The following is a 15,108-nucleotide window of genomic DNA, read 5'->3' as shown; positions in this document are numbered from 1 at the left end:
ACGGCTGTATGGGGTGGAGTAAGAGGGTTTTCTTAGATGGGTTTTGATCGTTTTGCCATACATTGCAAATGTATTTATTGCGTTGTCAAAGGGAATCTATTATTTGTTTTAAGGTGAAGTAACTTATGATCAAAACACTGGTGACCATGACACATATTAACAGCGTGTGCTGAATAGTATAGCATAAGAAATGGCAATGGAATGTTTCAGCACATTTTGCAAAGGTGGTGTGACGTGTGGACGGACGGAGGTACAGACAGTCCAGTGAACATCTGTCTAGTGGACTCTGCCTGCAATAGAAAACTCAATCCACTATCTGTGCTCACTAGAGGCCCTGGCAAAGAAAGAAAGAAAGAAAGAAAGAAAGAAAGAAAGACCCAACAATTTTTGAATGCTTTTTTTAAATTTTTTTTTATGTCTGTGTGAGTCTGCAGGAGCGATATATATATTGGTAACGCAGTGCTTCCCTCTAGTGGTCTCCCCGCTGATACTGCACTCACATCCTCCTGGAGGTCCTGGCTGGAAAGGAGGACTCCCTGTGCTGTGATTGCTGGTGGCTCTGATGCAGAGGCTGCTGCTGGGGACTCTGGTGTTTGGGCGTCTGCTGCTGTTGGTTATACTGTGGCACTTGCTGCTGCCCCTTATAGACCGCGCGCACCTGGAATAGAGGAGGCAGAGCCGGGGTGCAGAGAGTCGGCTGACCCAGGGTGCTGTTCAGGTGTTTCTCTGCAGGATCTTCCTCGCTGTACCGGAACAGCTGCCGCTTGCGGGTCCCGGGACTGCCGAGCTGCTCCTGGTTGTGTACCGGTGGGGAGTGGTGCTGGCTGTATTCTGAAGGCTGGCTATAATTAGCGGGTGCATCAACAGGGGAGCCCATCCTCATCCGCCCTGCCTCCTGCATGTCCGGGCACCGCCCCGGGCTGGCCTGGTAGCAGCGGCTCTCAGTGCGGTCGGAAGCTCGTTGTTTGGGGGTGTGGTACCCGCTTGGCCGCTCTGTTTTGACGCTCCTGTACCCGTTGCTCAAGCTGTCCTCTTTGTGTTCGGAAGGGCTCCGGTAACTCTGGACGTGGTTGTTGGATCTGATCCTCGTCTCTGAGTCCTGTTGGGGGATGCGGTGGCCTGCAGTGCTGCTGGAGCACTCTCCTTCCTTGGCAGGACTCTGACAGAGGCGCACTCCGGGGCCCTGTGTCTGCGGGAGCCTCCTCCTGCTCGCCTCGCTCCTCGGCTCTCTGGACCAGCTCTCATCAGGCTCTCTTCTCTGGGCCACCTTCTCCTCGTCAGTGTTGTAGATGCTGCTCGCCTCCCTCTCCATGTAAGGGGCATGTTTCCTTAGCTGCTGTTTGGATTGCTCTTGCCTGACACTCTGGTTGCCTGCCCCCGGCGAGGGGGGGCCTCCGTACCCTTCCACTGTGAGGCGGAGGGGCTCGATGATGTAGCGGGAGCGATGCCCGTTCCCCAGCCCGTCGCACTCCAGCCCATCCGCCTCCAACAGCGTGACGTTCGCGCCGCCGTCCCTCAGGACCTCCATCCAGCCAGGGAGGGCTGGGCCTCGGAAATCTTCTGATGAGGTCACTTTCAGGGATGAAGACACAAGATTAAGCCTTGAGTGCAAACCAAGCGAACACCAGCACACCAGAGTCAATTACAGAGCACTTTACCCAGTGGAACAAGTATGTGAACCAAAACTCAACATTGAAGACAGTGAGAAAGACTTGTTTGTCCTTGATTTTTTCAAATATATTTCTAAATGTACTACTGTACTATTCAGGGTTTTATAATGGATATTACCTTGCAGATCTCCGAATGTTTACAGATGGTCCACGATAAGGAACAGGTTCCAGCACTTTGTTTATTTGGGCGCCTCCACAAATTAATGACTATAAAGTGTTGGGACTTATTCGAATAGTGGAACAAACATTACTTCAAATGTATTCAGTGTTCATATTCATTCATGTGTTTTATAAATGACTATATCATGCAAAGGAAACCAATGATTCAACGAGCTCTGAAATAAAAGATTCGCATTCTAGTTTTTTTTTTACAGTAAATGGTATGAATTAAGGCTGCCACACACCAGACGCCATGTGATTTTTTTGCGTAGCGACATGACCATACACACCAGAAGCGACACAGAGGCGATGCGACAGGTTTGAAAATTTCTATTGACAAAACTATGATCAAGACTGGTACATATTCATCAACATGACGTAGGAATCATGAGTGTCTTCTCTGACAGTATTTCAACACATACGGCAATCAATCATACACACCAGGCTTATCCAGTTCCTTTGAAATGGACTCCCATGTATTGTCTTTTAAATCTGTATCTTTATAATTGTGATGCCCTTTGTCATAAAGCTCTGGGTGTGATCGTTTCCTCCATCATTTTGGTGCTGCTTCACCCTGCTGGACCGCGTGCATTGAAGCTGTTCTCTGATTGCTCAACGCCCTAGCTGACGTGCGTCAAATCGCAAAAAATAGGATTCAATCCAATTTATTTCGCGTCGCCTGGTGCCACTCCCTCGTGACCTGTGGCGTGAAAGATACTTATTAAAAGTATAGATTCTATTCATATTGTCACATCGCTGCACAATTCCATGTGTCGCATCACGTCTGGTGTGTACCAGCCTTTACACTTTGGTTTTCCAGGTGATTAACAATGAAAGAATATTCTTTTCGATTTTGAAAGATTAACATGAAGAGCCCATGTTGGTCCCAGCACTGAGTAAAGACCTGGAGCTCCTCCCCCTTTCCCCCAGTCACCTCCCCCTGAAGTCCAGTCACTGGGCAGCTCAGACTGCTCACTCCACTCAGCATGGGCAGAACTGCACACCTGCTCCCTGCGCTTCATCAGAAGAGCATAGACCTGAACACACAAACACACAAACACAAGGAGGCGTCACAGAGCACTTTACTAACAAATACAATACAGCAGTGTGCACATGTATTAGAACCCTTGGCCATTTATAGCCTTTATATACCTACCTGTGTTCCTTTTCTCTTACTATTTTAAATAAATTGCATGTGTGGCCTATTAAAGTCACCCATTAAATTACACAATCACTGATTTGCCTATTGTGAAGCAACTAGGTGTTCTAATAGATTTGCACACTGCTGTTGTTTGAGCTACAGCAGACCTTGATTTAAAGGTAGAATAAAGGACAGGATTTGAGACTGAAGGTTTAGACTGATTTGATTATTAGTCTCACCTCAACACCTGTGTGAGCTTCACTGTAATGAAAAAGAAAGACTCATTGCATCTCATTAGCAGCAGAAATGAACTCAACCAGCCCGTCACAACCCAATAGCAGGGAAACCCACACAGGGGTAGAAGGGGAGAGTCGTAATCAAATTAATCTTACTCTCTTACGTTTAGTGTCACATTGATGATGGAAAAAGCCCTTGTGTGGAACTAACTAGATTATTATTATTTATTTCTTAGCAGATGCCCTTATGCAGGGCGACTTACAATTGTTACAAGATATCACATTATATTTATTTATTTTTACATACAATTACCCATTTATACAGTTGGGTTTTTACTGGAGCAATCTAGGTAAAGTACCTTGCTCAAGGGTACAGCAGCAGTGTCCCCCCACCTGGGATTGAACCCATGACCCTCCGGTCAAGAGTCCAAAGTCCTAACCACTACTCCACACTGCTGCCCTATATAATTAGAAGCATCTTGTCATGCTCTCTAGTAGATGTGAACCTTGCTGAGATCAAACTAAAATAGAAGTTTTAATGATGTAATCCATGTCAGAATTGGTAGGAAAGCAGCGTGAATGATGTGGATAAGACCATTATTTCACTGTGTACCTTCTTATTCTACATTACAGGCCCCCTATAAAAGCCCAAACGAAGCCCTCTTTTTCAGTATCCATTTGCTCCTTGGGGGTGTTTTACGTTTGAAATGCGCCACCTGACCTGAGGCTAATTGGCAGAACGTCTTTATAATGACTTGTTTAATACTTTGAAGGTCCCTCTGAAGTTGAATTCAGTGTTTATTAACCTCTGGTGATAATCGCGTGGTAAAATTTTAATAATCTCATTTCAGATCACGGCTGGAAATTCACAGCTGTTAATTGCGTGCTCACTTTACCGCAGTAATAACATCTAAGGTGAGGGAAAACTAAATGCGGAAATAAGTTATATTGACGTATACCCATAAACGCTGATTTTATTGCGGTAGGAGAAATATTAGCCTAATAATAATAATAATAATAATAATAATAATAATAATAATAATAATAATTCACCCAGCTATTATCTCACATTAACTTACCATTTTGATTATATTAAAAAAGAGTGTGAATCCGATATAACCCGCAAAGGCACAGAGAACAGCTTCCCCGGCCATGCGACACTGCAGATTCTCACTATCGCACGTATCCTCATTGTCGCTCATCCAAGGCAGCGACATTTTCGCTGTTGCCCCAAGACGTTAATCACGTCCAGCAGGCCGCCGCAACTCAACGCCGCGGCTCATTGTGACACACGGTGTAAGGCCTCAACTGCAGTTACACGGTTACGTTGGCCAAAATATTGACCCCGTTGCCTTTGCGGGATATATCGGATTCACACTCTTTTTTAATATAATCAAAATGGTAAGTTAATGTTAGATAATAGCTGGGTGAATTATTATTATTATTATTATTATTATTATTATTATTATTATTATTATTATTATTATTAGGCTACTATTTCTCCTACCGCAATAAAATCAGCGTTTATGCCTGTAAGTCAATTTAACTAGTTCCGCATTTTAGTTCATGAATGTGGCAGAACAGAAAATAAGTATTTTTAAATCTGTGTCAATACCTTTAAATTACACGTTTGAATTAATGTACGGTTGCATTTAGACTACCCGTATTTGCCTTGGCGTTTACTGTTATGTACAGGACGCGAGAACGGGAGAGGCAGACGTGCGTGAAACATGTAAGGCTAAACATCTTCACCATCACTTTTGCGCTGTACACTTAGTCATAAAAATACAATTTACTGATTCAGAACCGTAAGCTAATCATCTGCTAGCTCCCCGCGTCAGTTGTGATTCAAATCAACCTTTCAGTTTTGTTTTCATGCGAGTTTAGGATATTTGTGACAAAATAAATAAATAAATAAATAAATAAAAACATTTAAAAAAAAGTCTGTCTGTCTATCTATCTATCTATCTATCTGTCTATCTATCTATCTGTATGCACTGCAGCCCATAACATTTTCTACATGTATACATGTATATATTTAAATTTTGGCTCAAAATATTATCCATTGGCCATAAACCGGCATTATTTCTAGGCCTGGGTGTAAATTATTGACAGTATATTGGGACACACAACAATATTTTGGGGGTTAGAGGCTAAAAGTACTATTAGATTATCATTTTTTTTCAAGTCCCAACGTAGTTTTTCTTTAAATAAAAATGAAGAAAAAAAACGCTACATTTTAATTTTTTAATGCATTTTTCAAAAACAAAGTTTTAAAAAAGGATTTTATTTAAAAAAAAAATCATACAAAAAATATATATAGGTCTAAATGAAGTTAGTTTCTTTTGAACGTGTTATTGTGTGTATGGGGATGCGGTTGTCAACCTACCGCTAGTTTCACTGGTTATAGTGTAGTAACTGCCTCTCTCTGATCTGTGCCGCTGGGAAGTGAAGGCAGGCGCTGCATTAAACACCACGCGTCTGTGTTTACCGCGAATGTCACCTTCACATCCTCGCTTTGAAAGCCGCAGCGAGTCCTGTCAGCCCGGAGGTAATTGGCAGTTTTATTGCAAAGACAGACCAGTGCATGTCAAGCCAGTTCAAAACATTCCTCAAGGCCTCCCTCCCGACCGGCAATCGAAACTCATCACTTTACTAGCGTGTGTTGGATAACAAGGGTCGCCCAATGACCCCTAAAGTGAGTGCTACAGACACAATACTGTGTCCCCTATTAAACACACGCGCTTCAGCAAAATATCTACCTGTTATCAGTTCCTTCAAAGTCAGTGAAACCGGGTTCAGTTTTACAGATTTGTGTCACATACATTTACATATCTAAGAAGTTTGTTCTCAAGTTGAAAATATTAGATTTTCTTGTAAAATATCAGTACCCCTCCCCCCACCCCAGTCCAACTGGTTTGCATTGACAAAAGTCTGCACAGTTTGTAAAATGCAAGAGAGGCTCAAAAACTAGCCTCTGATTCCTCCACAGCAGTTGTATTGTATTGGGAGGATCTAGACTACAACCACGATCCTGAACTTTAAACACTTGATCATAAGAGTTGCACTAATACTAAAAAAGAGGCAGACATAGTTTGTCTAAATGCATCATTTTAATTACGGCACTGCTATCCTTAAATCCTTTAAAAGTAGGAGCTGGGTTGTAAACATCATAAAAAGACATAAACCGTGCGATTCACCTCACTTACCTGCGCTTTGCCTCCGTCTTCAACTGAATCAGTTGTTCGGCAACAGGCTGCTGTGCTGTCAATGGGAGCCTTTGTGACGTTTATTGAAACTGCACAGGAATGGCAGATCCTATCATCGAGAATACAGTGCAGGGCATTGGTTTTGGCACAAGGTTAGGGAGGCAAAATCATCATGATGTTTCTCCTCACTGCACTACAGCGGCACCTACTGGCCAGGTACCCACTGAGCTCAAGCAGACACCTGCAGGGCTGGCCTTTGTCCTCCAGGGGGCGGTAGCTCACATCCGCTGTGGAGCTCCTGGGTGTAAAGAGCCGATTGGCTTGGGGATCGGAGGACGCCCGCTGACCTTCAGTCCTGCGGTCAGGGAACGTAATTAGAAAAATGGGGATACAATAAAAAGTGTATGTTACAGCTAGCAGGTGTTTGTTTTTTTCTATCAGCCTTGTCAATAAGAGCCCTTCTGGAGGGGGGGGGAGGGGGGGGGGGGGGGCAGTGCTGAGGAATAAAGATCTGAAAGAAGATAAAGCATGCCAGGCAGGCTGTGGGGGAGCTGTCACAGTACAGAGCGCGACAGTGAAGTGTTACGGTGGAGTCATCATTAAAAATATCTCGCCAAAGTGGTGAGGCAATTAAAAAGGCAAATACAAGCGTGGCTTATAAGCCTAGGGAGGTTATGCTAAGATTATCCAATGCCCTCATTATACCTCACCTAGAATACTGTGTACAGTTCTGGTCACCTCACTACAGAAAATACATCATTGCAATTGAGAACATACAGAGAAGGGCAGCTAGGCTGATCCCAGGATTTAATGACAGGAGCTGTGAGGACAGGTTAAAATAATGAAATCTCTTCAGCCTGGAAAAAAGAAGGGAAAGAGAGGATTGATTGAAGTCTTTAAAATCAGAAATGGTCTAGATAAAGTTAACCCAAGACAAGACTTCAAGTTTTGCACAGAGAGAAGAACAAGAGGGCCTAAATGGAAGCCAAGTAGAGTTTTGAACAGAAGGTAGGAAGCACTTTTTTACAGAGTTTTCAAAATGCATGGAATAGCCTAGCAGTTGAAGTAATAGGGTCTAAAACACTGGGAACTAATTTAAAAGCACGAGATTCTATGCTTTTAAATTAGTTCCACCCAGTAGGGGAGAATGGTGTGCTAAGGGACAAGCCTTGATGGGTATTTACTATAACAGGTATTGTTTTTTAAAACTGCAGGTATTGTTTTTTAAAACTGGACACTGGAGAGTTAAGTAGAGAATGAATCAGGTAAGATTCATGGGATTATTCTGTCTGCTTTGATCCCTTTAACTGTGTGCAGGGTGGGATGGATCGGCGCTTGCTGCAAACGGTTTAACAAATCAATACAAACAGCCTGGCAGGCATGCGGCTTAAAGCAAATGCATTTTAATCAACAATTGAAACAGTACATTCAGGTGCATTAACATTGCCTTTAACTGATTCGTCTGAGTAAAACACTCCTCCATTTTCACAATCAGAAACATGATTTTAACACACATCACATGTTTTGGTTGGAGATTGCATTGTGTCTTCAGCTCGCATTGCCTGCAGTGTGCTGTGCTATACACAGCTTGTGCGACAACCCATTTACTGAATAATATACAGTTAGACTGAACAGATGCAGTTATAATCTAGACTTGCACAGGCCTGCTGTGTGCTGGGCATAGCCTCTCTGTAATGTACAGGGCAATGCTAGCGTGATCACATTGTATAAATATGTACATACACCTGCAGCCGCTACCCAACATGTTATAAGTTCTAATTTAGTGTGGTGGCATTGCCTGCTGTGTACAAATTGAACCAAACTCAAATCCTGATCATTCACTTTAATACGATTGCTCCTAAAAACATGCAGCAGCCAGGAATGTGAACCTTTTAAGATCACTTCAAAATGCAGTGACACGAAGCATAGATTGGCTCACGTGGCAAAATAAGAATGAATTCACAGAGCGTTGATATTTTCTGGCTGGGACACTGCAAAATTATAAGCGGAGGATGACATTAAACTGATATCTGTGAAGACACAGAAGCAGGGAGGGGAGACTTCAGAAAGACAGCACTGCGTTTACAACAAAACATGTTCTTGATGTCAGTCTTTTTTAAACTCTTTTTAACAAAAGTCTTATTTAATTCTAAAAAAAATATAACAAATTAGATAATCTTTTCTATTTTGGCTGTGATTGTTGTGGTTTATAACAGACTGTCATGTGGGATACCTGACCTTGATATCTGTTAAAATTAAAATGAGGGGTGTTTGCAACTATTTCAATCAATGTTTGCAATCCTTCTGTGTGATTCTTATTGAAATTTCTCAGAGACGGTGGTTTTTATTTTTTGATGTCTGTTGTTTGAAGCCAGCTCCTCTGCACCTCTCTGAATATTGGAGATGTATCTGGAGCCGGCTGCAATGCAGGCAGGTTACAGAGCAAGTGCCGCCCAGCCTGCAATGAGCAGCGTTCCCCCCCAGGGGGCGGCCTTGCTGAGGGTGGGGTCCCCAGTCAGAGCGTGGTAATAGAACGATCCACAGAACATCAGCATGCCTGAGCTGAGCAACACACCGGCCTGAAACACAGAGGCACAAACATCACCAACACACAGAGACACACACACATCACCAACACACAGACACACATCATCAACACACAGAGGCACAAACATCACCAACACACAGAGACACACACATCACCAACACACACACACACATCACCAACACACAGAGACACACACACATCATCAACACACAGAGGCACAAACATCACCAACACACAGAGACACACACACATCACCAACACACAGAGACACACACACATCATCAACACACAGAGGCACAAACATCACCAACACACAGACGCACATCACCAACACACAGAGACACACACACATCACCAACACAGAGACACACACACATCACCAACACAGAGACACACACACATCACCAACACACAGAGACACACACACATCATCAACACACAGAGGCACAAACATCACCAACACACAGACGCACATCACCAACACACAGAGACACACACACATCACCAACACAGAGACACACACACATCACCAACACAGAGACACACACACATCATCAACACACAGAGACACACACATCACCAACACAGAGGCACACACATCATCAACACACAGAGACACAAACATCACCAACACACAGAGACACACACACATCACCAACACACAGAGACACACACACATCACCAACACACAGAGGCACAAACATCACCAACACACAGAGACACACACACACACACATCACCAACACACAGAGACACACACACATCACCAACACACAGAGACACATCATCAACACAGAGACACGCACATCACCAACACACAGAGACACAAACATCACCAACACACAGAGACACAAACATCACCAACACACAGAGGCACACATCACCAACACACAGAGACACACACACACATCACCAACACACAGAGACACACACACACATCACCAACACACAGAGACACACACATCACCAACACACACACACACACACAAACATCATCAACACACAGACACAAACATCATCAACACACAGAGGCACACACACACACATCACCAACACACACACACACACACATCACCAACACACAGAGACACAAACATCACCAACACACAGAGACACACACATCACCAACACACACACACATCACCAACACACAGAGACACACACACACATCACCAACACACAGAGACACACACACATCACCAACACACAGAGACACACACACATCACCAACACACAGAGACACACACACATCACCAACACACAGAGGCACAAACATCACCAACACACAGAGACACACACATCATCAACACACAGAGACACAAACATCACCAACACACAGAGACACACACACATCACCAACACACAGAGACACACACACACATCACCAACACACAGAGACACACACATCACCAACACACAGAGACACAAACATCACCAACACAGAGACACACACACACATCATCAACACACAGAGACACACACATCATCAACACACAGAGACACACAAACATTACCAACACACAGAGACACACAAACATCACCAACACACAGAGACACACACACATTACCAACACACAGACATAAACATTACTAACACATAGAGACATCACCAACACAGAGACACACACACATCATCAACACACAGAGTCACAAACATCACCAACACACAGAGACACACACATCACCAACACACAGAGACACACACACATCACCAACACAGAGGCACAAACATCACCAACACACAGAGACACACACACATCACCAACACAGAGGCACAAACATCACCAACACACAGAGACACACACATCACCAACACAGAGACACACACATCATCAACACACATAGACACACACATCACCAACACACAGAGGCACAAACATCACCAACACAGAGACACAAACATCACCAACACACAGAGACACACACATCACCAACACACAGACATAAACATTACCAACACATACAGACATCACCAACACACAGAGTCACAAACATCACCAACACAAGACACAGCTCTGGGCAGTGTGCACAGGGGCAGGTCTGGGCAGTGTGCACAGAGGCAGGTCTGGGCAGTGTGCACAGGGGCAGGTCTGGGCAGTGTGCACAGGGGCAGGGGCAGGTCTGGGCAGTGCACAGGGGCAGGTCTGGGCAGTGTGCACAGGGGCAGGGGCAGGTCTGGGCAGTGCACAGGGGCAGGTCTGGGCAGTGTGCACAGGGGCAGGGGCAGGTCTGGGCAGTGTGCACAGGGGCAGGGGCAGGTCTAAGCAGTGCACAGGGGCAGGTCTGGGCACTGCACAGGGGCAGGTCTAGGCAGTGCACAGGGGCAGGTCCGGGCAGTGCGCACAGGGGCAGGTCCGGGCAGTGTGCACAGGGGCAGGTCTGGGCAGTGCGCACAGGGGCAGGTCTGGGCAGTGCGCACAGGGGCAGGTCTGGGCAGTGCGCACAGGGGCAGGTCTGGGCAGTGCGCACAGGGGCAGGTCTGGGCAGTGCACAGGGGCAGGTCTGGGCAGTGCGCACAGGGGCAGGTCCGGGCAGTGCGCACAGGGGCAGGTCCGGGCAGTGCGCACAGGGGCAGGTCTGGGCAGTGCGCACAGGGGCAGGTCTGGGCAGTGCGCACAGGGGCAGGTCTGGGCAGTGCGCACAGGGGCAGGTCTGGGCAGTGCGCACAGGGGCAGGTCTGGGCAGTGCGCACAGGGGCAGGTCTGGGCAGTGCGCACAGGGGCAGGTCTGGGCAGTGCGCACAGGGGCAGGTCTGGGCAGTGCACAGGGGCAGGTCTGGGCAGTGCGCACAGGGGCAGGTCCGGGCAGTGCGCACAGGGGCAGGTCCGGGCAGTGCGCACAGGGGCAGGTCTGGGCAGTGCGCACAGGGGCAGGTCTGGGCAGTGCGCACAGGGGCAGGTCTGGGCAGTGCGCACAGGGGCAGGTCTGGGCAGTGCGCACAGGGGCAGGTCTGGGCAGTGCACAGGGGCAGGTCTGGGCAGTGCGCACAGGGGCAGGTCTGAGCAGTGCACAGGGGCAGGGGCAGGTCTGGGCACTGCACAGGGGCAGCTCTGGGCAGTGCACTCACCACCATTGGTTTGCGACAGCGTGGCACTCCAAGCAGGGCCAGGCTGTGCAGGAAGTGATACTTGTTGGCAGTTTCAAACAACTAAAAAAAAAAAAGGGAAAGAATAATAAGTGTAGTCCCTCAATTGGTCATTTTGTATGTCAGCATTTCTAATAGTTTCTTCCTAAACTCCCATTATTAGCTTTATTATAGTTCCCCCAAAATATCTCTGCTATAATTACTGTTCCATACCAATTCAATCAATATAGTGTGTCCTTCATGTAAATGCATACTAAGGCACTTTACAAAACTATAACATTATCGCTAGTTTTAAGCTTAGATTTAAAAGTACTGATTGAATTCTTAAAAATACAAAGAGATTGTTTTTGGCAGATATATCCGGGCTGGTTTTTACTTAATAAGTAACTCTCATAATTACAGGACCACAGCCATTATACCATTATCAACACTGGAATATCCAAAGACTGCTTGAAATGTGTTAGGTGGGAAAAACAAGGTCTGAAATAACACACACCCATTCCCCTGTACTGAAGAGTGTTCCTCTCCTGAAAAGAAATGTCGACAGGTGCCACCCTTACTAGTTAGGACCCTGCCGTTTTCATTGGGTCAAAAAGAAAACTAATTAGCGGGTATCTTGGCATTTCCTAACCCTGCCAGCACATGGGTCTGACTGACACACAGGCAGCATTTACTACACAAATCTTTAATGGAGCTACTTGTCAATTGCCATTCTCCTCTTGCTTTCTCCCCCCCCATGTGTATCAATCCTTCTTTAGCCGTCTTTAAACTCCTTGTCCTCAGTCTGTTGCTTAGCATGATGAGGCGTGAAATGATATTCTTCAAAGATGGTGCTCACATCAAAAGAAGAGATTCAGAGCTGGAAAAATGATCTTAAAATGATTGCGCAAGTAAGTCTACAGGATGTGATTCACATGAAAAAAAAATAATGTGGCAATAGACAAGTTGTGCAAATATAGCCTGTGCTGCTGCTGCTGTTAAAAAGAGTGAAATATTCAAGCGTCAGTAAGTATTTTATTTCTGGCCATCAAAAGGCAGGATTCTCATCATACAGACCCTTGTGCTCTGAATACACTGCAGCATGTCGGGTTCTACATTGTGCTGTGAATGTACTGTGCTCTAAATTACAAGCCTCTTCACTGGCCTGCTGCTTACCTCTTTCCTGTACTCGTCTGTGTCACTTCTCCTGAACCCTGAAAGACACATTGTCAGTGTGAGTGCTGGGATCAAGACACCCCTCCCCAAGGAGAAAGTGGTATAGCCCACAAGAGCCTTGCTAGCAGGCAGAGATCACACCAACACATTGCAGGTGACACAGTATGGGCGGTCTGGACACAAAGACATTTATGTTTAATAAATGAATTCAGACATAGCCTATGATTCATGTCTTTACATAACGTAGGTGTGACATGCATACACACACAGAAACAACACTGGACTCTCCCCATATTCTTTAACTGCCAATAACTTGTGATAAGGCATGCCCTACCAAGTTATCCAGTTATACAAATTGTCCTCTATACAAGTTAAAAAACAAAACATAACAACCTGTCACCTTCTTACCCCTAGTAGACCATACCCAAGTTTGATCACTGTTACAGGACAAGCCTGTCACAGTCAGCAGGTGGATGTAAAGGATTTTGGATTGCTATAGCAACTGTGAAGAATTTGAACTTGAAGGTCAAGCTAACACAATTGTGTTGCGGCAGGCTACAGTCGTTTTGCTTGCGTTTCTGAATACCAGCTCCCTATTGTCAGGTTCTACTTCCTCGCAGTAATAAAAACTTGTTATTGTTCGTTTACAAGTTTGAGTTACGCACCGGTAACAAACTAGGCTGTCTGTCGTACTTACTACATACAACACACGCAGGACGTAAACCACAGGTAATACGTGTCGCGTAACACAAGCGTAAACAAATAATATTGTTACCAGTTTTTTTTTTCAAAAATACAGAGTATTACGTTAATTAAAAATGTTATCAAATAAAAACGTATTTATTACAAACAAACGTTCCTCTGTGAAGCTGTCAGTTTTATGTATGTATGTATGTATGTATGTATGTATGTATGTATTTATTTATTTATTTATTTATGTATTTATTTATTTTAAATACATAAATAAATCCACCCCAACCTCTATCACACACGGGGGTTGTCCTCCTGTATCTATCCCCGCAGCCTCCTAATTAAAACGAAATTACCGTGAGCTCCGTACGCTCCGGCAGAAACCGCCAGGGCCCCGGAAATCCCCGCTACCCGCTGGAAAAGCAAGCCTGCCATCGCTGTCAGAGAGATCAAGCGGCGTTCGGGTTTTAAAACCTGACTAAGGGTTAGGAAACTAACGCCATTACGGCTCAAACAGAGTCTCAGCTATATATGGCAAACCAGTCAGAGCCAACATGGCGGACGTAGGGCTACAGTTTCGTAGCCTCCTCGGATAAGAAGACCGCGGCCGAGTGTAAACGGAAACAGCCGAACGTTGAATGAAACCCTCGGTTGAGTTACGTCAGAAATAATTCCTTCCCAATTAAATCGTACAGCATCTGTGTTGTTATTGATTATAAAGCGCGAGTGTTGACTATTTGTAATCTTATTATCGTCCAAAACTTCAACACAAGGGACGTGCAGGCATTAAACCGGGGCTTTACTAGTCAAGCAATGAGGAATTTATAGTACAGACGCACAGCCTCGGTCTGCGGCGCTGTCTGTCTCTCCCACAAACTTCGCTGGCTCTGAATTCAAGACAGACGGACAGGAAAGTGTAGTCTCTGACGATGTCAGTCTGTCCCTCACCTGTCACAGGTTCGGAATTCACTACAGACGGACAGAGTGACACAGATTTAGCCTGTGAAGCTTTCGTTTGTAACTAAGCACCCCCCTAAAAAATATCTATACAAAAAAAGTGTGTACATAATTCATAAAATACGGTTAAATAATAGAAAAGACTTTACAAATTATTTACAGATGGTATGAATTATTCATATTCCAATATGTTCCTTACAAGTGAGAAAAAATGAAACTGGTGTGAATTATTCATATCATAAATGAATGTTTATATAT

At 44.9% G+C, this 15,108-nt stretch overlaps 1 protein-coding gene across 1 annotated transcript; it reads right to left on the bottom strand.

Annotated features, from left to right (window-relative positions):
• Positions 1-7,802: 7,802 nt before the first annotated feature.
• On the bottom strand, positions 7,803-14,406 carry LOC131721155 (transmembrane protein 256 homolog). Its single transcript, XM_059014422.1, has 4 exons — positions 14,250-14,406; positions 13,204-13,241; positions 12,031-12,111; positions 7,803-8,994 (listed from the first exon to the last, which is right to left on the bottom strand). The coding sequence occupies exons 1-4, from the start codon at positions 14,326-14,328 to the stop codon at positions 8,851-8,853; spliced, it is 342 nt and encodes a 113-aa protein (XP_058870405.1). The 5' UTR covers positions 14,329-14,406; the 3' UTR covers positions 7,803-8,850.
• Between the last annotated feature and the right edge of the window lie 702 nt (positions 14,407-15,108).

Source organism: Acipenser ruthenus, chromosome 48 (genome assembly GCF_902713425.1).
Source record: "Acipenser ruthenus chromosome 48, fAciRut3.2 maternal haplotype, whole genome shotgun sequence".
Classification (NCBI taxonomy): Eukaryota; Metazoa; Chordata; class Actinopteri; order Acipenseriformes; family Acipenseridae; genus Acipenser; species Acipenser ruthenus.
This window is presented reverse-complemented; position numbering and strand designations above follow the sequence as displayed.